Source organism: Schistocerca serialis, chromosome 2 (assembly GCF_023864345.2).
Source record: "Schistocerca serialis cubense isolate TAMUIC-IGC-003099 chromosome 2, iqSchSeri2.2, whole genome shotgun sequence".
NCBI lineage: Eukaryota > Metazoa > Arthropoda > Insecta > Orthoptera > Acrididae > Schistocerca > Schistocerca serialis.
In genome coordinates this window covers 930,375,549-930,403,461 of record NC_064639.1, presented here as the reverse complement: position 1 = coordinate 930,403,461, position 27,913 = coordinate 930,375,549, and the positions used below count along the sequence as shown (strand labels likewise).

At 44.7% G+C, this 27,913-nt stretch overlaps 1 protein-coding gene across 1 annotated transcript in view; it reads left to right on the top strand.

The window, feature by feature from the left end:
- LOC126456525 (agrin-like) overlaps window positions 1-27,913 on the top strand; it is a 1,113,065-nt gene that overhangs the window by 994,194 nt on the left and 90,958 nt on the right. Inside the window, exons 16-19 of the mRNA XM_050092274.1 lie at window positions 5,641-5,820; window positions 9,552-9,729; window positions 12,015-12,242; window positions 22,729-22,958. Coding sequence (XP_049948231.1) covers window positions 5,641-5,820; window positions 9,552-9,729; window positions 12,015-12,242; window positions 22,729-22,958 — 816 coding nt within the window. The remainder of the gene's footprint in view (window positions 1-5,640; window positions 5,821-9,551; window positions 9,730-12,014; window positions 12,243-22,728; window positions 22,959-27,913) is intronic.

The following is a 27,913-nucleotide window of genomic DNA, read 5'->3' as shown; positions in this document are numbered from 1 at the left end:
GACATACGACTACACATGTGGCTGCAGCATGATAAGGAGCCCATACATAACAGTCGTGCTGTGGGCGGATATTTAAATGAACTCTTCAAAGGCCGGGTAATTGGCAGAGGTGCTTGTAGGACACGGCCCCCGCAATCACCAGACCACACGCGGACAAACTTTTTCTTGTGGGGCTTCTACAAAGGTTATAGTTCATCCACCTGGACGCGAACCACCTAAAAACGAAGAGGAATTAATGGATCGCATTCAACATGCCGCCAGTCACATCAGGACAATGCCAGGAATCTTTGAAAGAGTTCGGCAAAACACCGTTCGACGTTACCAAGCTTGTGTCGCGCCAGAGGGTCGGCAATTCGAGCACCTGCTACAAAAAAGGCCCTTTTCAGGGCCGACACAATTTGTAAAAGACTTTCTGTACGCCAACTAACAGCTGTTGACGTGTTTGTTCCGGGCACGTCTTATCAATGAGCTACAATGCTTGTGTCGGGACCCTGGTGGACTCAACCCCAGGGCCCCAGACTGGAAGGCTGGCGCGCTACCACCGACCGTGCGGGCCGCCCTGGACACATAGCGATCTCCGGCAGGCAAAGCATTCGCGGTCATGCGTTGTCCAGAGCATCCGCCAACAGTGCAATCCCGCGGCCAATCGGAGCCCGTGGCACTAAGTTCACGTAGTTTAAAAACTGTGCGTAGTCAACCTACACAACACTGGTAATTTTGGTTCCTACTGGCATCAGCTACTCAGGGTTAAAATTTCGTGACAGAATTTTTCTCCTCCATGTATATGTTCTTAATTGTCGTTTCTTGTTAACAATATCAGTTTATTCCCAAGAATTAGCAGCTTCACTCAGTTAATTCTAGGCAGACATCCAATCTGCATTTGGATCTCTTGTGCAAAATAATGTGCAGTATACTGCTGCATTCATTTTCAGTAAGTTGCCACAAGAATTCAAAAATCTTAGTGCTTTCAAATCGAAACTGAAGAGTTTCCTCATGGATAACTCCTTTTATTCTGTTGAGCAGATCCTTGAAAAATTAAGCTGATCCCCATGTTATATTGTTGATTGCGTTTACTTAAACTTATAGTTTGTTTTTCTTGGGTTCATTGTCGTTGTTGTGGTCTTCAGTCCAGAGACTGGTTTGATGCAGCTCTCCAAGCTACTCTATCCTGTGTAAGTTTCTTCATCTCCCAGTACCTACTGCAACCTACATCCTTCTGAATCTGCTTAGTGTATTCATCTCTTGGTCTCCCTCTACGATTTTTACCCTCCACGCTGCCCTCCAATAATAAATTGGTGATCCCTTGATGGCTCAGAACATGTCCTACCAACCGATCGCTCCTTATCGTCAAGGTGTGCCACAAATTTCTCTTCTCCCTAATTCTATTCAATACCACCTCATTAGTTATGTGATCTAGCCATCTAATCTTCAGCATTCTTCTGTAGCACCACATTTCCGAAGCTTCTATTCTCTTCTTGCCCAAACTATTTATTGTCCACGTTTCACTTCCATACATGGCTACACTCCATACAAATACTTTCAGAAATGACTTCCTGACACTTATATCTATACTCGATGTTAACAAATTTCCCTTCTTCAGAAACGTTTTCCTTGCCATTGCCAGTCTATATTTTATATCCTCTCTACTTCCACCATCATCAGTTATTTTGCTCCCCAAATAGCAAAACTCATTTACTACTTTAAGCGTCTCATTTCCTAATCTAATACCCTCAGCATCACCCGATTTAATTCGACTACATTCCATTATCCTCGTTTTGCTTTTGTTGGTGTTCATCTTATATCCTCCTTTCAAGACGCTATCCATTCCGTTCAGCTGCTCTTCTAGGTCCTTTGCTGTGTCTAACAGAATTACAGTGTCATGGGCGAACCTCAAAGTTTTTATTTCTTCTCCATGGATTTTAATTCCTGCACCTAAGTTTTCTTTTGTTTCCTTTACTGCTTGCTCAATATACAGATTGAATAACATGGGGGATAGGCTACAACCCTGTCTCACTCCCTTCCTAACCACTGCTTCCCTTCATGTCCCTCGACCCTTATAACTGCCATCTGGTTTCTGTACAAATTGTAAATAGCTTTTCGCTCCCTGTATTTTACCCCTGCCACCTTCAGAATTTGAAAAAAGTATTCCAGTCAACATTGTCAAAAGCTTTCTCTAAGTCTACAAATGCTAGAAACGTAGGTTTGCCCTTCCTTAATCTATCTTCTAAGATAAGTCGTAGGGTCAGTTTTGCCTCATGTGTTCCAACATTTCTACGGAATCCAAACTGATCTTCCCAGAGGTCGGCTTCTACCAGTATTTCCATTCGCCTGTAAGGAATTCGTGTTAGTATTTTGCAGCCGTGGCTTATTAAACTGATAGTTCAGTACTTTTCACATCTGTCAACACCTGCTCTCTTTGGGATTGGAATTATTATATTCTTCTTGAAGTCTGAGGGTATTTCGCCTGTCTCATACATCTTGCTCACCAGATGGTAGAGTTTTGTCAGGGCTGGCTCTCCCAAGGCTATCAGTAGTTCTAATGGAATGTTGTCTACTCCTGGGGCCTTGTTTCGGCTTAGGTCTTTCAGTGCTCTGTCAAACTCTTCACGCACTATCATATCTCCCATCATCTTCATCTACATCCTCTTCCATTTCCATGATATTGTCCTCAAGTACTTCACCCTTGTACAGACCCTATACTCCTTCCACGTTACTGCTTTCTCTTCTTTCCTTAGAACTGGGTTTCCATCTGAGCTCTTGATATTCATACAAGTGGTCTTGGGTTCATAAACAATTTAGTTTATATGTTATTACTTTAACGTTGTAATGTTATGTACTGACATGTTCCAAGGCCTTGGAGATTTGCTCCTCAATTTTGTCCTACGGAACTAGAAGCGTAAAATAAAAATAAAAAATAAACAGTCCACTGATGGTTTGTGAGCTTCTCTTGGGTCCAGAGATTTGTGTGAGGCGTTTCGTTGGCGTGGAGAAGGTAGAGCTTTTTTGCATCTCTGTGGCGACGAATACGATGAAGTCGTTTCTTCCTGAGAGTAGCACTAAGCTTTTCAGGATTGGTCGTTGCATCATGAGGGATGACGAGAAATAGAATAACCCATTCAGAGTCCCAGACGTCCGTCGCTGTGACTTTATCAGCTGAGGATGGAGCTTTGAAATTTTTCTTCGTAGAAGAGTTGGTGTGGCGCCACTCCTTGGACCAGCATTTTGCTTCCGGTTCGGTTATGGGCTCCTAACAGCGGTGAGGAACCCAGTAGGCGCACACCTTTGGGTGCCCCACTGGTGGACGAGTGTGTCACCATTACCAACAAGCGTCCAGCTGTGCAGCAAGGTGTTTGACAGTGGTCCGTCGATCACTTCATAAGAGAGAGTCCGCAAGGCCCAGCACTGCAGGAGTCACAGACGTGTTCTGCACGCGGAAGATTGAACAGGTTTGCGCGGCCTTGTTGCGATAATGAGAGACGCCACGACAGCTCTCTGTTTGAATCGCACCTCCGTTGCAGACGCCATTTTTAAGGTTGCGTATAGCGCCGCCACCTATCGGAAGTTCATGAAACTGTAGGGGCTGAAGCAGAAATATTCCACAATGTCCCGCAATAAATTCTGTATTTTTTCAACAAAAATTGGCCGAGGAAAAATTGTGCTGCATTAATTATTGAACGCGCCTCGTACATAATTACGTTTGTACAGAACCCTCCCCTGCCCGGCTCATTTTTTCCTACATGAATTACAAGTCAAGTTATTTGACACTGCATTTATGAAATAATTTTTGGGAGATTAGTATCTCTTCACGCTTGCCACAGCAGTGGATGCTAGAGTACAGATACAGAAGAATAGTGTGCACAAAGTACAAAATGGCTTCAAATGGCTCTGAGCACTATGGGACTTAACTTCTGAGGTTATCAGTCCCCTTGAACTTAGAACTACTTAAACCTAACTAACCTAAGGGCATCACAAACATCCATGCCCGAGCCAGTATTCGAACCTGCGGCCGTAGCGGTTGCGCGGTTCCAGACCGTAGCGCCTAGAACCGCATGGCAACTCCGGCCGGCGCACAAAGTACAACTGGCCTACATGATATTTTATTCGCCTTATGGGGATAGAACGTCAATTTTTTTTTTAAAAAAAATCAGTTTTTCAGAAAGATGCTCATTTTGTAGCGCACATCTTTCTGAAGAGTTTCTATACATAAAACATATATGTTTACGGAAATATAATACATGTTATGTGGTTTTAAGTATAGCAAAGTGCAGTGCCACACCTCTTCACAGAACATTCTTCTGTCATACGTCACTGTATTTCGCTCTGTGGAATTCAAAGGTGTGTATTTTCCCCACGTATTCTCATACCTGAACCAAATGACTATTCAAATTATTGAATTTATTGAAACTTACTGAAACTTATTGAAGAAATGTTTGCACGGGTACGGCCGCTGTGGCCGAGCACTTCTAGGCGCTTCAGTCCGGAACCGCGCTCCTGTTATGGTGGCAGCTTCGAATCCTGCCTCGGGCGTGGATGTGTGTGATGTTCTTAGGTTAGTTAGGTTTAAGTAGCTCTAAGTCTAGGGGACTTCAGGTGTTAAGTCCCATAGTGCTTGGAGCCATTTTTTTTTCTGCATGATGGTACCAAACCCCAACTGTGAGTTTTAAACAATGTGTATGGGAAAGATTGCCAAAAACCACATGCGGGAAGATATGCTCTTGCTATTTGTGTTCATGGTGCAGTTTCATGTTTTCATGACGGCGTCAAAAGCAGAAAATATATTTTAGAGAAAGTAGGAACTTAGCCTGGAGTAAAGTACATGAAAGCTTTGTATGGAATAGATAGCGTGTAATGAAAGCAGAGAAATCATTTTTAGAGGTGACAGGATCAAGAAGAGTGCATTATAGGAATGTGAAAAGGAATAAAACTGATATATAAAGTGAAAAAGAACCTGCTCATGGTACTGGACAGTTCTAAGAGAATGCCAAATACAAGAAGAAACTTTAACGGGAATTTTCCGCAAAATGCAAATTTGTATATGTAGGTACATATGAAACCCAAAATAAAGAGTTCTATTACTTTCAAAAGTGGTGTACTTATAAAACACAACATCCCTAATGCAGAACTCTAGAATTTTCCAAGTGTATTAGAAAACCGGTAGAAACTGAGGTAATTAAATACAAATTTCGAGCTTTTTTCTAAACGTGAAGTTTAAAATGCATGTGCTCATTCATTTCATCATCGGTTAAATGAATTCTATAGTTCTAGACATCTACAAGTATGCTTTGTATGCTCTTCAAACTTCGTAGAAGAATCTCTGCTACTAAGAAAAGTATACCTACCTCAACAGGTGCATCAAAAAGTTAGTGAAAAAGTTAAGAGATTTTACATCAAAAAAAATTAGTCTGTTATGTTTTGGAACTTCGACTCTTATCAGCGTGAATTGTGAATCCTTCCTGGTCATGCTGAAAAAGTTTTACGAATTTGTTTGGAAAAGCATTGACAGTGGAAGTTAAAATGTTCTGCGCTGCTTCTCCTGCTGCTAGTCGATCGGTTTGACGTCCTCTACCCCCTTGAAGGTAGGCAACCCAGCTTACACCACCCTTGTGCACTCAGCCCACTGTACCGTGCTTGTGCCGGCAGACATGTACTACGCGGGCATGTACCGGCCGACACCAGCCACGGTGCAGGCGCTGTCGCCGCTGCTGGGGGACCTCTGCTCCAGCGACGCCGACTGCGGGGTGCCGGGCAGCCGCTGTGACGCCGCCGCTTGCCGCTGCCGCCCCGGCCGCACTCCCTCGCACGACCGCCAGCACTGTCTGGGTGAGCAGCCCATTAACCCACTACCCTCATTCACGGGCACACACACACACATACACACACACACACACACACACACACACACACACACTCACATGCACAGGTACACACGCGCCCACGAAGAACCTCCTCAAGGCCTGTAGCACTCATGAACTGTAGGGCCCCTATTTACGAATACGTAGTTGTAATTTTAGATGTATACCTAACTGTTACCACATCTTCTCTTTCCCGGCCTTATCCCTTTACTCTGCATTTTAAACCGTTACTGATGGTTTGTGTGTGCGTGTGGGGGGTGGGGGGGGGGGGGGGGGGGGGGAAGGATTCCAAAGTACTGTCACCTCTGTGACTGGCATGTTCATCTTTATTACTCTTAAGCAAGGTCTTGGGCTCCGGGTCTGTAGACCATGCAGAGGTGCTGGTCCCTAAATTTTTTATTTTAACTTTCTATTTTTTTATTATCTTTTTTCCCAATCTGTTTCAAGACGACGTCACTATCGAACATCTTCCACGATGGCTTGGGGTTCCTTGACCCTGTGCCACCGTGCAGGTGTCACAGAGTCGACATACTCAAGATGCCTGGACGTCGTGCTTCAATCTTGTTGAGGAGTTTCGTAGTGGGTACTCGAATCTGTTCCCTGTGGAGCAGCAAATCGAGTTCTTGGATTTGGACCCAATGAGGTGCATGGAGTATGGCCCGAAAACATCGATTCTGGACTGCCTGGAGGAGGCTTAAGAATGAGGGGCAAACAGTGATCCATGTGGAGCAGACGTGAAGAAGCGCCGAGAGGATTGTTGCAGAATAAAGGCGGAACTTGGTCCCGGTCCGTAGTAAAGGGTAGACCTAGTGGAGAAAGTGTAGGAGCTTTATTCGTTTCTCTCCTATATCTGTGTGAAAAGTATTTTCTTATTCAGGATAAGAACAAGATATTTAAATTTGTCCGTCCATGAAAGTGGTCGATTTTGCCGAACCAGGCGATCACGGAGGTCGGGGCGTCGTTGTGTAAACGTTACGGGCTTCGTCTTTCCTGCATTGAGTTTCATACAGTTCAGTTAATGTCAGTTATCACTGGTGGTGGTTGATGACGGCTTTGGCGCTGGTGGTGGCCGGATGTCCCTCCTGATACCACCATTTCCCCCGTCCTCCTCCCCCACCCCCCCCACCCCCCACTCTCACCTCCCATTGCCCTGTACGGAATCTGCGTTCGTTCTCGGTCTGTGTGTAGTGTCATCTCATGAACTCTTGTGAAAAGTGTGAGGACGTGTTCGAAATCTTAGCAAATCATGTAACTGTGGCCGTATGTGGATTTCAACCTGGTATTCACCTAGTCGGGTGTGGGAAACCACTTATAAAACATATCTAGGCTAGTTGCCGCAGTGGTCCTCGTCGTTGATCCACCGGGCTCATTCAAACAGGTGCCGGTACGCCTCCCCCAGCCCCAGAAGCGGCGCCCTAACACAAGTGGCTATCCGGACAGGTTCTTTACTTCTAGACTGCCTGACCAAACGTATCCCGACACCTATTAGGGGACATACATATGGGGTGTGTCCACCCTTCGCCTTTATGACGCCTTGAACTCTGTTGGTGACACTTCCCATAAGATGTCTGAATGTCTGTGGAGGAATGGCAGCCCATACTTCCTCAATAGCCACTGGAACTGAAGCGAAGTCGTCGTCCTAACTCGTCCCAAAGCTGACCCATTGGTACGCCAGTGCACTTCTGGAATGTCATTGTGCACAAACCATTGCCTCACAGATTCTGCTTTCTGATAATGTGCCCTGTCGCACTGATGCAACAATTATCGTGTCCGAACTGTTCCTCTACTGTAAACAATGCTGCAAAATCTGTTCATACCCTTCCGCATTTAGCGTTTGCTTAAATGCGATAAGGAAAACCACACCCTAACCACGAGAAATATTGCTCCTACCGTAATATCATGTCCTCCGTACTTCACCGTTAGCACCAACCACAATGGCAAATAACGTTCTTCACACATCCACCAAATCCAAATCTTTCCACTGCATATAGCGTGATCCATCGCTCCAAATGATTTACAGTGATCCACTGTCCAGTGGCGTGGCCCTTTACACGACCTTAGGCGCCATTTAGCACTGACTACAGAAATATGTAACTTATGATGAGCTGTTCGACTAATTTATCCCCATTCTTTTTAACTCCCTACGCATAGTCATTACACCAGCTGAACTGTTGGCAGTTGGTAAATCATGATTGATTTCTTCCGCCGATTTCAAGCGTTTTATTACAAACATCCTCCACGATGCTCGACGGCCCAAGTGCGTTCGCAAATGAGGCTTGCCTGTCTTGGTTCAGGTGTAGTTGTTCTTCGAGGTTTCCACTTCACAATAACATTAGCAACAGTCGGCTTGAGTAACTATAGAAGCATCGAAAGTCCTGATGGATATCTTACTCAGTTGAATGTAGTCAAAACAGACAGAGTTCTCCGGACCAACCCATTCTGCTGTTATTGTTTCTCTATTCACAACACAAAATTCTCCGTCTCCTTTCGTGACGGGCGGATCCGCCTCTCGTGACATCTATTCGTCAATTACGTGCTACGTAGAGTTGTCTGCGTACTTTTGATGAGACCGTGTGTACAATATGTGAAGGCAGCATCTTAAAAATTTCTACTATATATGAGGGTAGTATCTGTTGATAAGGAGAACCACACCCTAACCACGAGAAATACTGCTCCTACCGTAATACCATGTCCTCCGTACTTCACCGTTAGAACCAACCACAGTGGCAGGTACCACTGATGACCGTGAAGCTTCTCTAGAATGAAATGATAATTAAATCGACACCCTAGCTGCAAACAGGCTTTGATATACATCATTGGGGACATGTTGGAAACGTGTGTGGCGACCGGGACTCGAACTCTGGATCTCCGGCTTACATGGCAGACTCTCTATCCAGCTCAGCCACCGAGGGCACAGAGGACAGTGCGTCTGCAGGGACTTTTCCCTTGGACGCTACCCGTAAGACCCATATTCCCATTATGTCGACACCACTACATTCGTAGTGCGCCTAATAGATGTTTGCCCATCACATATCAACGCCTGTTTGAAGCTAGACCACGAATAGATGGGACTGTCAAAGGATTGTCCTGCATTCTTGGTGACGGACTGGAGGTTGATTCCGCTGCTGAAAATTATATGCACCCGTCGCGCCAATGTCTGAGGAATTTTCCCTGTCATTACCACTCTGTTTCTGCCATTGTTACCTGCAATGGTAGTTAACTGCAGCACAGAAATCCAGATCCATTTATCTAGAGACTTTCTTCTTTATTGTAAAACTATTGTCACGTTTACGAATTTCAGTGGCTTCCCTGAACAAGCAGGTATCTTATCTGTTCTCCACAGCTGGAACCTGCGAATCGGCAAAGTTTGTTACGTGGTCGGTCTCACAAAGCACGTGCTCCGCCACAGCCGATTTTTGCATCCGTCTCAAACTGCAACACTCTATATGTTGCGTAAGCAAATTTTGCAACTTACCTACACACAATTTCATGAAGCATGACTGTTTGCATTATCGATTAGAGACCCAAGATCGTCCAAAAATTTCAACGTGACTGGTAACTAACAACATTCGTTCCGCTAAGAATGAAGCATTTTTGCACCAGTTGACACATTTTCTCATAAAGTGAGTAATTTACTATAATTTTCTTACCGGAGATTTGTATTATGGGTGATTATAAAAAAATTCTATTGTGTTACAGCGTATCACGTTCCTGCCTTTGACGGAAGCTCTTACGTACAGCTGAGGGGACTGAAAGCATACCATAAGCTCAGTATCGAAGTAGAATTCATCACGTACGCCAGTGAAGGTATCATCTTGTACAGCCAGCAGAAAGAAGACGGTACTGGGGACTTCGTGTCGCTGGCCGTAGTTGACGGGTGAGTAATAAAGAACTGAAAGTATCGGCATAATGAAGTCAGTTAATGAGGATGGGAACTAAATGGCATGTTTATTCCATGATCTCATCTTCTTCCCCTAAATGAAAATCAGCTGAGTTATTACACATAAAACAATTTCCACGATCTCATCCACGATGACCACTCTCGTAATACTGAGGGGACGATATTCCGGGCAAGTTACTCTCTTGTTCGCCGACCCCCTGTTTCTGATCAACGAAACTAATGCTCTCTACATCCAGCGCTACTTGGACCAAATTAAGGAGACTATCGAATTTATTAACAAGCAGCACCGGTGAAAAGCCTTCCAGTGGCATCCCTTCAAGTACATTACCAGCAACCTGATTTTCGCTGACTTCAACACGTAATGCTGATTGAGGCCATCTAACATTCTTAATACAATTCACAAACTAGAAACTGAAAATATCGTTTCAGTTGTAATTCTTTTTATTTTTCAGTGCTTACACAAATACCGGTTTCCGGCTATTACACCCTTTAATGTTACTCGAACTGCAGTTCTAGCTAAAATACTTCTCATTATGAGAGATTCATCGAAGTATGAGAGTGATGCAGTTTTTGTAGTGGAATACTCTCAACGTCGAATCTCCTCCTCCAGTAAAGTCCATTAGCGGATGTACTCTACTGGCCATTAAAGCTGCTACACCAAGAAGAAATGCAGATGATAAACGGGTATTCATTGGACAAATATATTATACTAGAGCTGACATGTGATTACATTTTCACGCAATTTGGGTGCATAGATCCTGAGAAATCTGTACCCAGAAGAACCACCGCTGGTCGTAATAACGGCCTTGATACGCCTGGGTATTGAGTCAAACAGAGCTTGGATGGCGTGTACAGGTACAGTTGCCCATGCAGCTTCAACACGATACCACAATTCATCAAGAGTAGTGACTGGCGTATTGTGACGAGCCAGTTGCTCGGCCACCTGTGACCAGACGTTTTCAATTGGTGAGAGATCTGGAGAATGTGCTAGCCAGGGCAGCAGTCGAACATTTTCTGTATCCAGAAAGGCTCGTACAGGACCTGCAACATGCGGTCGTGCATTATCCTGTTGAAATGCAGAGTTTCGCAGGGATCGAATGAAGGGTAAAGCCACGGGTCGTAACACATCTGAAATGTAACGTCCACTGTTCAAAGTGCCGTCAGTGCGGACAAGAGGTGACCGAGACGTGTAACCAATGGCGCCCCATACCATCACGCAGGGTGATACGCCAGTATGGCGATGACGAATACACGCCTCCAATGTGCGTTCATCGCAATGTCGCCAAACACGGATGCGACCATCATGATGCTGTAAACAGAACCTGGATTCATCCGAAAAAATTACGTTTTATCATTCGTGCACCCAGGTTCGTTGTTGAGTAACACCATCGGAGGCGCTCCTGCCTGTGATGCGGCATCAAGGGTAACTGCAGCCATGGTCTCCGAGCTGATAGTCCATGCTGCTGCAAACGACGTCGAACGTCGTGCAGATGGTTGTTGTCTTGCAAAGGTCCCCATCTGTTGACTCAGCGATCGAGACGTGGCTGCACGATCCGTTGCAGCCATGTGGATGAGATGCCTGTCATCTCGACTGATAGTGATACGAGGCCGTTGGGATCCAGCACGGCGTTCCGTATTACCCTCCTGAACCCACCGATTCCATATTCTGCTAACAGGCATTGGATCTCGACCAACGCGAGCAGCAATGTCGCGATACGATAAACTGCAATCGCGATAGGCTACAATCCGACCATCATCAAAGTCGGAAACGTGATTGTACGCATTTCTCTGCCTTGCACGAGGGATCACAACAACGTTCCACCAGGCAACGGCGGTCAACTGCTGTTTGTGTATGAAAAATCTGGTGGAAACTTTCCTCATGTCAGCACGTTGTAGGTGTCGCCACCGGCGCCAATCTTGTGTGAATGCTCTGAAAAGCTAATCATTTGCATATCACAGCATATTCTTCCTGTCGGTTAAATTTCGGGTGTATAGCACGTCATCTTCGTGGTGTAGCAATTTTAATTGCCAGTAGTGTATATTGCAGATTTGCTTGGATTTCGGACAATGAAAACCTGACTGTATTTTCCCACACACTGATGAATCATTTTAACAGAAGACATATTTTCCGTAAGCATTTAGAAAGATGTTCATACATAAACTGGTAAAACAGCCACTGTTAGAGATTTTGCGTCATTACATTGGCCAAACTGCGACTGTCTGTAAGGTAGTGTGATCTTTGGTGCATGGCGGTGTTGCAGCCACGTGGAGTTCCGGTACAACCTGGGCAACGGTCCGGTGTGGCTGGCGTCTGAGCAGCGCGTGGCGCCGGGGCGCCTGCACCGCGTGACGGCGCGCCGCTACCACCGCGACGGCCAGCTGCGAGTCGACGGCGGGCCCGAGGTGGCCGGCCAGTCGCAGGGCCCGCTGCGCGCCCTCGACCTGCGCGGCGACGCCTACGTGGGCGCCCCGCCCACCAACGTCTCCAAGTGTGTGGCCCCGGTACTCCACACGCTGCTCCCCAAAACCCACCCACTCTACGCACCTCACTACCCACACCATCTACTCCTACACCCAGAAAATCGCAAACAGCCACCAGCCACGCCATGACGCTCATCTTTTTTTTGTTTATTGGATTTCAATTCCCCCCAGACGGAGGTTGAAGGGGGGGGGGGGGGGGCGGTGGGGGACTGGCAACAGCGTAATATGCTGCTCTATAGCCTACAGAAAAGTTAAAAAACATATGAGAGTACAAACAAACAAGGAAAACAGGCGATAAAGTGGTAACATTGCAAAAAACTATAAAATGGCGGAAAGTGATGATGCGGATAAAGACACACAAGAAGTAGACAGGCACAATTAAAAAAGCCGGCGACAGTCTGGTTCCTGTTCGCACAAGATAAAAAACACAACTAGCGACAGTATGGGTGCTATTCGCAACACTGACAGGGGACGCACAGCACTGAACACTCACTTAACAACAGCACTATACAGGTGACATGGTGGCATATGGGGAGGGGGAGGAGGGCCCAGACCTATGAGGGGGAAAAGGGGGAGGAGAGGGAAAAAAAGGGGGAGCCGATGGAGGGAGGGGACATAGAAAAAGGCAGGGGCTGGACGAACACAAGAAGGTGTGGGAAAGGCAGTGGGGGGGGAGAGCTAAAAGGACTCAGAGAAGAGAAGCGTGGCAGAGAGAGGGTAGGTGGGGAAAAAACAGGATGGAAGGGGGGGAAGAAGGAGCCTGGGAAACGGACAGAGGAAGGGAGGTGGAGGTGAGGATCAGAGTTGATAGGAGGGATAAATGGAGGGAGAGAGTGCATCATCTGGGAGGGGGAGTAGACGGAAGCCACCCTGAGAAAGGAGCTGAAGGGTGTAGATGTGAAGGGTATGGGGTACACAACAGTGAAGGCGCGGCAGAGGGTGGGGGTTGGAGAGGAGCAACCAGAGGATGAGGGGGATCAAGGCGGCGGGGATGTTCATCTTTTTCTTCCTTTATTGTCATTTCAACACCTTTACACAAAAAGGTAGGCCGGCAGTGGCCTATCTATGCCGCTCTTTTTCACAGATAACACAAAAAGTATATAAAGAGACACAGATAAACAAAACAAACACGGTGGATAAAAACGGTAGACAGACATGTTAAAATACATGTAGCCATTAATAGGCGCGCTGTCTGAATAAAAAAACATTCATCACTGTACACAAATGGAGGAGACAGAAAGTACACACGTGAATCGTGGAGCACAAACGGAGACACTTCAGCACTAATACGAAGACACACGAAAGCACTGGCGACGATCTCCAGTGCACGAAGGTTCACTGTTCATGCACAAAGCCGGGGACCGGCCAAAGGGAAGAGGTGCAGGTAGGGGGGATGGGGAGGTTGTGGATGCCATTGGCAGAGGAGGAGGGAGGGGGAGGGGCGAAGGGGGGTACTGGAAGTCCAGGAGGGAGGGGAGGGATGGAGTGAGGGAGGTAGAGAGGAGGGAGAGAGGGTTCCCTGGGGGAAAAGCACAGGGGGAGGAAGGGGAGCATCAAAGTTGGTAGGAGGGCTAGATGGAGGGGATGGATGCTCATATTTTTTTCTTTCTTTTTTTTTCTTTATTGTGATTTCATTCCCCTGCCCCATATGGGCAGGGGAGGGCTGTCAGCAGCACAATCCGCTGCTCTTCAGCCGAGTGACATGACAACTAAAATAAGAATAAAATGTTACATACATAAGGTGATAAAAAAGGGGAACATAGAGTAATGGGAGAAAATTGAGGTAAAAATAGACTGACATGGAGACGTTGATGGGGGACAGTTAAAAAAGTCACTAGAAAGTTAAAAAACACAGTCGGCGATTCTTAAAACACATAGAAGACACTGAATGGACGTGTACAGGTTAAATGTCGGCCACGTATTAAAAAACACTCTAGAACAACACACTTAAAACCCACTTGTAGCACACACGACGAAGAATAAAACTGCCAGGTGGGACCTGCCGAGGGAAAGGTCAGAGAGGATGGAAAAGGAGGGGAGAGCAAGGGGCAGCAGGGGAAGCGGCGGGATGAGGAGAGTAGGGGCGTCAGTGGGTACATGGAGAGGCAGTTGACACGTTGGGCGGAAGATGAAGAGGGGAGAGAGGGCAGGACAGAGTGCAGAGACACTGAAAGGGGTCACAAGAGAGGGAGGGGGAGTAGGAGGGGGAAGCTGGGCAGGAGAAGGGAGGGGGAGGAGAGGGAGCCCTGGGGAGGGGGCAGGAAGATGGGGTTAGAGTTGGTAGGGAGGGTAGATGTATGGGCGAAGCTCATCATCTGGGAGGGGTAGATGGTGGAAGTTGCGTTGGGAAAGGAGATGGAGGGTGTGGAGATGGAGAGAGGGTGGGACACAACGGTAAAAGCGCGGCAACTGGTTGGGGTTGGAGAGGAAGGGAGACACCAGTGGGTGAGGGGAACCAAGGCGGTGGACAATATGTAGTGTGCGGTCGTGTTCAAGGAAAAGGAGAAGGTGGGGGAAGGGGACGAGGTCGTAGAGGATGCGCGTGGGGGACGGAAGGCGGATGCGGAAGGCGAGGCGGAGCACATGGCGTTCGAGGATTTGGAGGGCTTTATAGAACCGAGGAGGTGCGAAAATCCAAGCTACGCTGGTATAACAGAGGATGGGGCGGATCAAGGATTTGTAGGTGTGAAGGACGGTGGAAGGATGCAGACCCCACGTCCGCCCGGACAGGAGTTTCAGGAGGAGGAGGCGATTGTGAGCTTTGTTTTGGATGGTAAGGAGCTGGGGAGTCCAGGTGAGGTGGCGGTCGAGTGTGAGGCCAAGGTATTGGAGGGTAGGAGGGAGGTGGATAGAACGGCCATAATTGGTGAGGTAGAAATCATGGAGGCGGAAGGAGCAGGTGGCGCGGCCTATGACGATCGCCTGGATGCTCATCTCACGTGCTGGTCTTTCATAATCTTCCCTTTGTCAAAGTCTCTTGCGTCAGTGGATTTCCTCATTCCGGGTTGTATTGTCGCTAGAATAATTCCCTGTTCGTCTCTGCTCCGTTTATACACAGGGTGTCCAGCAAAGGAGTCCCTCATTTCAAAATTAAGGTCAGCAGACGAGAGTACCAAACGATAAGTTTATTGTGAAAGCCGTAAAAAGTTTATACAGAAGTAATGCAGAAGTTTCGAAATAGTTCGAACAACTGCTAACAGATGACGCTGTAATCGCAATACATAGTGCCTATAACCAGTGGGCCTCAGCTCAGAGCGATCAGTTCCACCGTTCAAACGTGAAAGGAGATTAGTGTATCGAAGGAAAAGGTTAAATTACATATTTCATTGAACAGCGTGTTTTTCTAGTACTGGAATTCCACAGGTTAAAACAAAGTCGTATCATAACGAGACGCAGTTTTCAAACAAGATTTAATGTTGCAAAAGGATCTGATGCAAAAACCATGCGAAAGCTCTTCGTCAAACTGCAACGGATAGACAGCATGGCTCATGATCTAACGAGGACTATTGGCACCTGGCAGACTGTAGTTGCTCCAGAAAATGTCGCCACTATTTATGGAATTAATCAGCAAAATACAAGGAAATCTGTCCGAAGAACTGCAGCAGAAACTGGTTTGTAGCGTTTCAACAGGCAGAAACTACTCATACATAGCCTACACACGTTTCCATTCAAAATCCAAAGCTACCAGGCCGTACCTGGACGATCTGTGTGACAGGGGGCTGACTTTGCGAACCAGCTCCTCACAATGATTGATAATGAAGGACCTGATGTCGGCTGCATAGGGCTCACACATGACGCACACTTCCATCTCACTGGAGTTGTGAATAAACAAAACTGGCTATAATGGGGTGCCGAAAATCCCGATTTGTGTGAAGGGAAACCAATGTATTCTTCCAAAGTTACTGTTTGATGCGCACCAGAGGCGTTATTCGCCTTGCTGTTTACATGCTACAAACGATCACTAGTGAACGTTGCGTTGCAATTTTGGAACAATTGGTCGCCACACAGCTAGCGTTGGCCTTATCCAAGATGATGCCAGGAAAGAGAGTCATTGCGTCGGATTACTTGCAAATTTACTGTCTCAGGAATGGATTGGCCTCCATATTCGCCCGATGTGACTCCTAGTGACAATTTTTTGAGGGCATATTGAAACACATTGTCTGCCGGAACCATCCCACCATGCTTCTTCATTTCTTGCTTTATCCGTCCACTTAGTTCTTAACATCATTGGGTAACACCATTTTACAATGCTCCCAATATTCCTTTTCTCCAGGTCTCAGGTGGCCTACGTTACGCTTACATAAAATATTGTGCTCCAAAAATAAAATTTCAGTAGCTACTTTCATTTACATATAAATTTCTGATACCACCAAAGGTCTTTTATTCAAGTAAGTTTGTAAGTTTGCTTCATCTGTGCTAATATAGCTCCAAAGACTTCCTTGCTTCGGCTATGCCGTGCAGTCTTGGCTAGTGTCAAGTGGAATGACCGATGTTGGGCTGCTGGTAGTCACTACAAATTGTACCTGCCGCCTGGTGCCCATGGTATCGCCATGTACAGTATGGACATGTTGAACAAACAGATGCAGTGACCATGTGATCCCACTGTCTCCTGGGATTGCAAATTCGTACACTGAACGCTCTGAGGAGGTGGCAATCGAACCACTCACCAAAACACACAGCAATTTTTCCCCAAATGACTTCCTGGGCCACATTAACAGCGTCCATCAAAATATCGCATTCGCTATGAAAGTAGAGGAAAATGTATATCCGCCTTTCTTGTATGTGCTAATGAAGAAAAGCAAACAGTATATAAGAAGAAGACTCACACTGACCTGTACCTGCATGCAACGAGCTGCCACCTTCCAGAGCAGAGAGAAACAGTGCTGACGACCATGGTACATAGGGCGCGCGTCATCTGCAATAAAGAAAGCCTCCAAGCCAAGCTACAACAGCCAAAAATAACTATTCCACAAAAATGGGTACAGTAAAGCACAAATTGGATCATTCATCTTTATGCAGCAAGCCAGGAAGAGGAGGAAGGAGGCAAGAGTTTCGTTTTCCTTCCTTACTTGGGACCGCTCTCAGCCAAAATCTCGAGGCTGCTCGGCAAATGTAACGTCAAAACTGTCTGCGAAACACCCACCACAAAGTAACGTACCAGGGATATACTGCATCCCTTGTGGATGTGACCGCCACTACATAAGGCAAACGCAACGCTATACCTCAAAACGATGCGAGGAACACTTTGAGAGATCAGCAGTGGAAAAGCACAGCATAAACGAATATACGTCGAGAACACCAAGTTACTATGCCGAGCAAACGGCTATCGGCACAGTTTTATAAAGGTATCCCTAGAAAAACGGATCCAAAAGAATATCGTCAATACCAACGAAAATTCTCAGTTAAGTTCGGCTTAGAAGGCCAAGTTAACGCCTGTATGACGAGAGCTCTTACAGCACTGTCCAGCAACGAATTCCTCTTCAGCGCCAACTTCTTCATTTCAGAGGGGAACTTACATCCTGCGTTCTCATTTATTTGCTGGATGTATTCCAATCCAGGCCTACAGTTTGTATCCTCTACACTCACACACACTCACTCACACATACACTGTTTGAGTTATCTGTCTATTTATTTATTTTGTTGATATATGTTCGATATGTATTTTGTAATGATTATTAACGCTCTTCTTACAACAGGTTACAAATCTTTCAGTATACATACAACGACAACACCTAAGCTTTCAAATAGACAATTACAGTGAACACAATCAATGTTTCAGCTATTATTCTTTAGTGTGCTTTGTAAGTTGTGTTCATAAACTAAGAATTTTATTTCCAACAAATGACAGCATATGAAGGTACTGATTGCGTATGAGGGTGGATTAATACCCGAAGAAAGAAGCTGTTACGTCTCTATATAATCTATAGTGTGATTAATGTATTTGGTCGAATGAGATACCTTTCTTCATTACCACCCGATTAAGAAGTTTGTTTCAAAAAATGGTTCAAATGGCTCTGAGCACTATGGGACTCAACATCTTAGGTCATAAGTCCCCTAGAACTTAGAACTACTTAAACCTAACTAACCTAAGGACATCACACACACCCATGCCCGAGGCAGGATTCGAACCTGCGACCGTAGCAGTCCCGCGGTTCCGGACTGCTGCGCCAGAACCGCACGGTCACCGCGGCCGGCGTTTGTTTCAAACTCTGTAGGATATTTACAACGGAAGTAACCTCATATTTAGATTCAAATGCATTCCCTCTGAGATATATCTTGAGCTGCACACGTCTTTTACTCATAACTCCTGGTAATGACCATGCGACCTGACAACCCTTTTTAAAGTAATCTGTTGCTTTGATTGCGAGCTTGACGGTGTAGAACTGAATGCACGTTCGATTTTCGTAGGTCTTTGGCCTGACTGTCTATTACTCTATGTACAATCGTACGGCAGTGGAGAACAGCTGCAACACATCATTCAATTTATACAGTTCGTTGCGTAATATCAAATTATAATGAGAATTATTTTGAATAACTATTATGTGACAATCAGGTATTATGCTTGAAGTATAACTGTGTATTAAACAAACTCTCAGAATAATGTTTTACAAGCCTCGTCACTTCGAATAAAACATTGAGCTTTCAATAGCTTTCATCACCGTAGTCATCAGGAGTAAAAAGCCATTGACTGCCGGGACTGGCTCGGTGTTCCGCTTATATAGATGCAATAGCAGTGCCCGGAAACTTCCAGTTAGGACCGAAGTGAGGTACGCATAGGAAAGCGAGTTGGGCAGCTCATAGCAGCTCCGGCCCACCACAGGGCAGAATGACGGCATGTGGCGCATGGGTTCCTGCTCCCTACAAGCGTCAAGCACCCGTCTTTGCTTTCGATGGATATTCAAAGCCCGAACCTCATGCTCTGCGAAGTGTGTACCTCTAGTCTCTGTTAAAATCGTTGTGATTTATTGTAATCTTGGCCGTCACCTGTATAATGGAATCACATTACGATGATGCATGAGTCAGGACTCCCATATATTCAGATTGAATTCTTTGTCCGCTTTTGAGGCATGTTCATTCACACTAGGCACTCAAAGACCTACGTTGTCGTTAACGGGGTGTAACACATCTCGTATCTTGGAAATCGACCGGAACACTAGGTACAGTTAACGTGTTTCAAGGACGCGTCTTATCTTCCTGGTCGTTGCCCCACAGCACGGAAGGAGTGTAGTGGAGCTAGGCTTCTTCCGCCGATTCACGAGATGTCTTTTCTCGACGGCGCCTGAAAGCTTTTGCAGTGTCTCCCTTGCTGTAACCGGTTTTCCTGAACACGAGTCTAGAATGCTGAAAATCATACTGTATGTCGTCATAGTCAGAAATAAATGTTGCCCTGTGTGTTCAGGACGCTTTCTAGCATTAAAATGTAACTGCATTGCAAATCAGATTCCGATATCAACGTGTTGCATGTGAAAGAGTCTAAACAGCTATGGACGTAGGTCTAAGGGAACTTCAGCGTCAAACCCTTCAAGGACCGCTAGTGGGGAAACGGTGCACCTGTGACATTTGTGCCACATAGCAAAAGTGTTTCTTTTTATCTCCTCTAAAGACTCTACGAATTTGGATACGTAGTTTTTTATAGCGTTTTTGTCGCACTCCAGCTGCAACCTGTAACATCAGCCAGGCACCTAGGACTATGGGAAAAAAATTTTTTGGTTTGTTAACCCCTCTTCCACCGACTCTCTGTACTCAGTCTCTTTGAATGCATGTAGCGCCTTGAAGGTCATCACTTATCTCTTCCGCTGAACCTTCGTTGCTAAAACCCCGGTTTCAACACTTGCCTGGGGGATGCCTAATACCGGGTTGATGCATAAGTTTGTGGAGTTTTTCCATTAGTTTAATAAACATCACAGAAACGTAACACAGCATACCAGAGACTTCCGTCATCAATTAATATATTCTCCTTACTATTTACAACAGTCTGTCAACACTGGGATAAGTTTTCAATTCCGCGACTGTAGAGATCACTTCGTTTTGAGGCAAAGAACTTGTCGAGCCCTATTCGGAGCGCATTTTCATTCGGAAAGGAATTTCCTTGAAGGTTGTTCGATAGAGAGCGGAAAAGATGAAAATCTAAGGGCATAAGATCACATGAATGAGATGGATTCGGAATGACTTCCCAACCCAACACCTGTACAGTGTTTTTGTCAGCCTAGCAGAATGCGGAGTAGCATCACTTCACACAGTCTTCCTTTCGTGGTTCCTTGACTGCATCTGCAAGACGTCTCAGTTGATAAAAAGATAGCACTAAATGTCAGCAGCGATGCAACACCTCATGTAAGCTGTTCCACCAGCTGCATAACGTTATCTTTTGTGGATGCGCGCAGGTCGTTGTAAGTGGCGTTGTTGCTTTGTTTGAACTCAAACGTTCCTTTCTTTACAAGTTGCGATATGGTCGAGAGTCGTACAGTGATCCAGAAAGTGTAGAATAAATTTCTTTATTTCCATCTACGATCACAAACACGTTATTTCATCAGACTACTGGTTTCAGTCACCAATGACCATCTTTATACGTATAGCAAAACATGGGAGAAACACGAATACAATAAAATAGGCCATAATTAAAAGTATTACTGACATACATGTGAAAATCATGCGTTTTAAATATGACGAGGTATTATATTATAACATATTTTTAAAACAGGTATGCCTTGTAGTATTTAAAGTTCATAATTTTCACATGTATCTCAGTAACACTTTTTCATTTTAGCATATTTTATTGTTTTAAACTTCAGACAATCCATTAGTTGTATTTGTGTTTCTTCCACGTTTTGCTGCAGATCTGAAGATGATCATTGCTGACCGAAACCAATAGTCAGAACCTAACGAGTATGTGATCATAGACGGAAATAAAGAAATTTATTTGTTCCTTTCTTTCCCTTATGTTACCATAAAGACACCACTTCTCGTCACCAGCAACGATACAGGATAGGAATAATCGGTGCTGTTGACGTGCCAGTTGATGACGAACAAGCAGATATGCGCATATGGCCACTCGCTGTTTTTTTATAATTTAGGCCCAGAGCATATGGTACCCATACACCCGACTTTTTATGCTTCCCCATTGCGTGCAAAGGTCGAACAGTGGTGGAATGATCATAGTTAATGAGGTTTGCCAGCTCTCGAGTACATTGACGTGTATCATTGTGGATTTATGCGTTTAAACGATCTTCATAAAAACCCAATGGTCTTCCTGAACGGGGGCAGTCATTAACGTCAAAACGATCCTCCTTTAAACGAGAAAACCATTTTCTCGCCGTCCTCTGTCGAACTGCGTTATCCTCATACACGACGCAAATGTTTCTGGCTGTCACCCCTGTAAGTGACCCAAACAGAAGAATATGTCGGATATGTTCCGATTTTATCCACTTGGCGCACCATTTTCTAGCGTCTAGAGCTTCACTCTCTATCCCCAAGTGACAAAGTGACAACACGTAAACTCAAATAGCAACAGTGAACTACAAATAAGAAATGACAATCGATAAATAAAGCCATAGCAACCGGAATACCAACATGCAAACCAAAAACACAGCGAACTTATGCACTACCCATTAGTTCTGTCGTTATATCATGTTTCAGGTAAACCTCGGTACATCCAGATCGGTAACGCAAACCTTAGGTTCACGAAACTTCCTGGCAGATTAAAACTGTCTGCCGGACCGAGACTCGAACTAGGGACCTTTGCCTTTCGCAGGCAAGTGCTCTACCACCTGAGCTGCCCAAGAAAGACTCACGACCCGTCCTCACAGCTTTACTTCCGCCAGTACCTCGTCTCCTACCGTGCTTGGGTAGCTCAGTTGGTAGAGCACTTGCCCGCGAAAGGCAAAGGTCCCGAATTCGAGTCTCGGTCCGGCATACAGTTTTAATCCGCCAGAAAGTTTCATATCAGCGCACACTCCGCTGCTGAGTGAAAATCTCATTCTGGAAACATCCCCCAGGCTGTGGCTAGGCCATGTCTCCATAATATCCTTTCTTCCAGGAGTGCTAGTTCTGCAAGGTTCGCACGAGAGCTTCTGTGAAGTTTGGAAGGTAGGAGACGAGGTACTGGCGGAAGTGATGCTGTGAGGACGGGTCGTGAGTCGTGCTTGGGCAGCTCAGGTGGTAGAGCACTTGCCCGCGAAAGGCAAAGGTCCCGAGTTCGAGTTTAGGTCCGACACACAGTTTTAATCTGCCAGGGCGTTTCATATCAGCGCACACTCCGCTGCAGAGTGAAAATCTCATTCTTAGGTTCATATGTGTCAGTACAATTTCGTGGATTTAGAATCATTGGTGTGTTCTGTCAAGGTGACTGAAGACTTGAAACTGAAAGGAAATCATTTATTTGATGTGAACGCCTCCTCTATGCCAATAGGAGAACATTTTCCCTACGCTGTATACACGCTCATCTCTCCAGTATAACATGACACGCTCCAGATACAGTGAGTACGGTGGTGCTTGCAGGGTGTTCGAGAACGCGGGCGCGCAGCAGGGGCTGGTGGGGTGCGTGCAGCTGCTGCGGCTGGGGCAGGTGGCGGTGCGGCTGCACGAGGGCGACCCGCTGGTGGTGCGCTCGCACCGCGTCACCGAGTGCGGCCACAGCCCGTGCGGGCGCCTGCCCTGCCTCAACGGCGGCTCCTGCACGCCCACCGGCGCCGTCTCCTTCCACTGCGACTGCCAGCCGGAGTATACAGGTAATGCGGCCACACTGGTGCCTGGCCCGAGCACATATTCACGATTGTTCGTTGCATATCAACCGATGGGTAGGAGAGGGTCGTTTTTGACTTATCTGGCAGTTTTGGTGCTGAATCATAGTCTGACAGGAGTTCCACAGGTTTCAACGTTGGGTCCCCTTTACTCCTCATGCACTACAATTATCGCTGACTCTCAAGTGTGTTCACTTTTCACAGGAATCAGAGGGTCATGTTTGAATTTCTGGCAGTTTTGGTCCAGAATCATATAGTGACAGATGTTCCACAGGGTTCGATGTTGGGTCCACTCTAGTTCTCACATACTACAGTTTTTGCAGACTCTCAGGTGTGTTCACTTATTACAGGAATAAGAGGGTCATGTTTGCATTTCTGGCACTTTAGGTACTGAATCATATTCTGACAAGTATTCCACAGGGCTCAAAGTTGGTACCACTACTTTTCTTGCACACAATATTATTTACAATCCTCCAAAACAGTTCACGTCATATTTAACTGACAAGAAGAATAGAGTTGTTTCACATCTCTATCAGGATTTATGCTGAATCAGTTTCTTACAAGGGTTCCACACGATTCACTGTTGAGATCACGCCAATTTTTACAAATGAATATTTGCTAGCTTTCAGGTCAGTTCACTTCTTATTTAACTGACAGGGTGCAGAGGTTTGTGTGTGACAACAATGTTAGTTTCCATGCTGAAATATATTCTGACAGGTGTTCCACAAGGACTAAGATTGGGACCACTCCTTTCTTTGCATATGCACCTAGAAAGCAATAGATACAGGCGCCCAGGTAGTTGCCACGTTCCTTGACTTCCAGGTGGCATTTGATACAGTTCCTCACCACTGCGTAATGAACAAAACACAAATGTGTGGAATATCTGCCCAACTGTGTGACTGAATTGAAGAGTTGCTATCAAAGAGAACATAGCATATCATTCTGAATGGAAAGAAGTCTTCAGAAGTAACTTTGGGTGTGTCCCAAGGGAGTGTTATAGGAGTGTTACTTTTCGTACTATATATAAATGACCTAGCAGATAACGTCAGAAGTTCCATGATACTTTTTTGCCAATGACACTGGCGTTTAAAGAGAAGTTGACACGAGGAAAAATGGTAACAAAGTGCGGGAAGACAAGCAGAGGATCCATGCTTGGTGCAGGGAGTGGCAGTTGATACTCAGCATGATGAAATATAACCTCTAGTGAATATATATATATATATATATATATATATATATATATATATATATATATATATATATATATATATATATATATATATATATATATATACATATATATATACAGAAAGACCCTGTGTTGTGTGATTACAGACTTAAAGAACAATTACTAAAAACAGTTACATCCATAAAATATTTAGGACTATGCATGTGGAGCGATTTGAAATGGAACCGCCGCATAAAATTAATTGTAAGACAGATGCCAGACTCAGTTCCACTGAAAGAATCCTCACGAAATGTAGGCCATCAACAAAGTAAGTAGCTTACAAAAACTCGTTCGACCAATACTTGAATATTGCTCGCCTGTATGGGAGCCACACCAGATAGGACATAGAGGAAATAGAGAAGATTCAAAGTCGAGCAGCACGTTTCGTTACAGATTCCTTTTGTAAGCATGGAAGCGTCACGGAGATTCTTATCAAATCCCAATGGCAGGTGTTGCAAGAGAGGTGTTCTCCTTCACGATGAAGTGTACTCTTAAAATTTCGAGAGCGTACATTCCTAGAAGTTTAAACCAATATATTGCATCCTTATAGATATATATCGCGAAAAGACCATCAACATAAAATTGGGAAGGTTCGAGTCCACACGAAAGCTTACCAGCAATCACTCTTCCCGAGAACCATATGCAGTTGGATCAGGGAAAGGGGAAGTGACGCTGGTACATAAAGTATTCTCCGCCAAACACCTTAAGGGGGCTTGTGGACTATAGACATAGATACAGATGTAGATGTAGATGTAGCCGTAGTCTTTCATGTTGCCACACGGTGGCCGAAAGCATCCTCTCCAGAAGGTCTGATCCTTTCACAGACTAATTTTTTCTGTGTTAGTTTGTGTGGTAGTGTGTGAGCCGAGTGATGGGTAATCACCCATCATCGATACCCTTTTCAGCTACGAGTGACAGGAGACACTTTTATCTTCTAGAGAAGACCATGTACCATATCTGTCGAAAACCATTTTTAATTGCTGACAAGATCCTATTTGTATTTTTATGTTACGGGTTTCAGCCTTATATCACCTCCGTATCAATGTAAAGCACTGAAGTCTCGTTAAGGACTAACCAGTGACAATGCGTGGCGTTAATGAGGTTGACAATATTGATGTTTTGATAGTCTTTGATACAGCTGAAACTGATAATAAACAATTCAAACTTCTTTCTGTTAAAGGTAGTCTGTTATTTTGCTGGTCTGTGTGAAAAGAAACTATCTTTACGGGCTCAGCATGTAAAAGATTGCTGTTGTGAATTGACTAATGTATCCAGGAAGCTCAGCATGTAAAACGTTACTGTTCTCTGATAATTTTGGCAAGAGTCGCCATACAAACGCATCTGTTTTTCAGTCTCATTATGAAACCCGTTGCTACTTTAATTTCATTAATTTTCTTTAATTTGTTAATTGATTTACTGTTCCACTGACGATACAAATGTGATGACAGTTCTTAAAAAATGCAACAGATAACTTTGCTTCTTTTAAATCATTCAATCAGGGGGTCAGGATACCACACTTAATTTTACTATTAAGAAATTCTATGTTATTATTTCATGAATACATTAAAATGGGACAAAATCGTAATCTACGAGGGCTGAAATTTAAATAGTGGCAACTATTTATTCACCACCGATGCAAAAGAGTTACATGTTTGCACCTGTTACTGTCCTTCAAAGTAGTCACCAGCGTTATATAGAAACCGTTGCCAGCGATGTGGAAGGCGTAGTACACCGTTAGCAGAGCCTGTTCTGTTGATGGTGCGAATGGAGCGGTCTACTGCCTGTCGAATCTCTGGAACAGTTCTGAAGCGGATGCCACGAAGTGGTTCCTTCATCTTCGGAATCAAACCAAAGTCACAAAGACTTAAGTCCGGGGAATATGGTGGATGGTACAGTACTTCCCAGTCCTATCGACCGAACAGAGCAGCCACAGCTTGCGCTGTATGCGTCCGCGCATTGTCGTGCAAAATGATGGGTGGGTTGCGCAGAAAGTGTCGCCGCTTCTTTTGCAAAGCTGGTCGCAGGTCATGTTCCAAAAACGAACAGTAATGCTGTGCACTGACGCTCTGCCGTGCAGGAACGTTACGCGTTGGGATAACACAATCCCAGTCGTACTCGAGAATCACCATAACTTTAGACCGCTCCATTCGCATCATCAACAGAACAGGCTCTGCTAATGGCATACTACGCCTTTCACATCGCTGGCAACGGATTCTACACAATGCTGGTGACTACTTTGAAGGACAGTAATGGGCGCAAACATGTAACTATTTGTATCGGTTGTGAATAAATAGTTGCCATTATTTAAGTTCCAACCCTCGTATATACTATAGTTCTATTTAAATACTTTATCTGAATGATTTTATTGATCAAATAAGTTGAATATCGACCAAATATACACAATGACAGCTCAAGCATCAGCATACTGGGTCAGCATGGTCCCTATTTTACAGGAAAGTTAAATTAACTTTTTCAACTTACTAGCATTAAGTAGTGACAGAGGATAGCTGGGATATGTTCACTTGAGGATACGTGATTTAGTATGGAAATCTCGTAGTTACACAGTTTGTCATGCATTAAGAAATTGAGATGACAATAGCTGACCACTCCTGATAACTACTATAAAAATTACGACGTTCTCAGCAGTAAAGTCTTAGCTCAACCCTAAATGAGTACCAAACCACATGTAAAAATAAATAAAAATAATCATCACATGCAGACATTCATTCTACGAGTATACTGCAAATTTAGATCTACCACTCATTAGAAAAGACTGGAATTGTTGGTTACTCTGAGTGGCACATGGTTAAACACATTGCTATACATATAAAAAAAAACCACCTGTTCCACAAGAAAATGCAATTTCAAATTAGAAAACTGCACATATACGAGTATATGAGCACTGAAGGTCAGGCACTTAACTGAATAAATGGTTAAGGCATTCATGTAATTTGCACAACCTCCTAAATCACAAAAATTCCTTTAAACTACATGTATCCAAACTGACGGGAAATGATTCACCCATATAAGTATTCTCTCTGCTCCGCAAATTAGCAAAGAATGGAGTTTCGATGAACTTTGAGTGACACGCAAAAAGTGGTCCATACAGAGAAAACCTGCTTCTTAAACAAGAATAATAACCAGCTTAAATTTGGGAACCTACTCATACATCACTTAAGCACAAAAGTGCAAGCGTTTACTGAAAGATCAATAACGAATAGATTCAGATTCTACCTCTGTCCATGCGACATGGTAGCTGAACAAAACTCATAAAAAAACTCATAAAAAAACTCATAAAAAAAATATAAAATTCAACCCTGTACTTCTCACAATTACATGTCATGAATTTATTTTACACATTGAGTACCATTTCAGTTCACAAAGTTTCTTTACACTGCACGATGCGTGGTAGCCTATTCTCTCTCTCTCTCTCTCTCTCTCTCTCTCTCTCTCTCTCTCTCCCACACACACACACACACACACACACACACACACACACACACACACACACACACACACACACAGGATTCCCTACCAAAAGCCAAAAATAGTGCTAAATTCATGGTCGAAAATTCTCCTACCGTAATCAATGCAATTTCCTCCAATATCCAGAAAGCTGAAATATGAAATTTAATCTTCTATCATCGTGTCACACTCCTCTAACCGTCCAGCCTCATATTTTGTACATATTCTGGATGAAAACCTCCTACAGTTT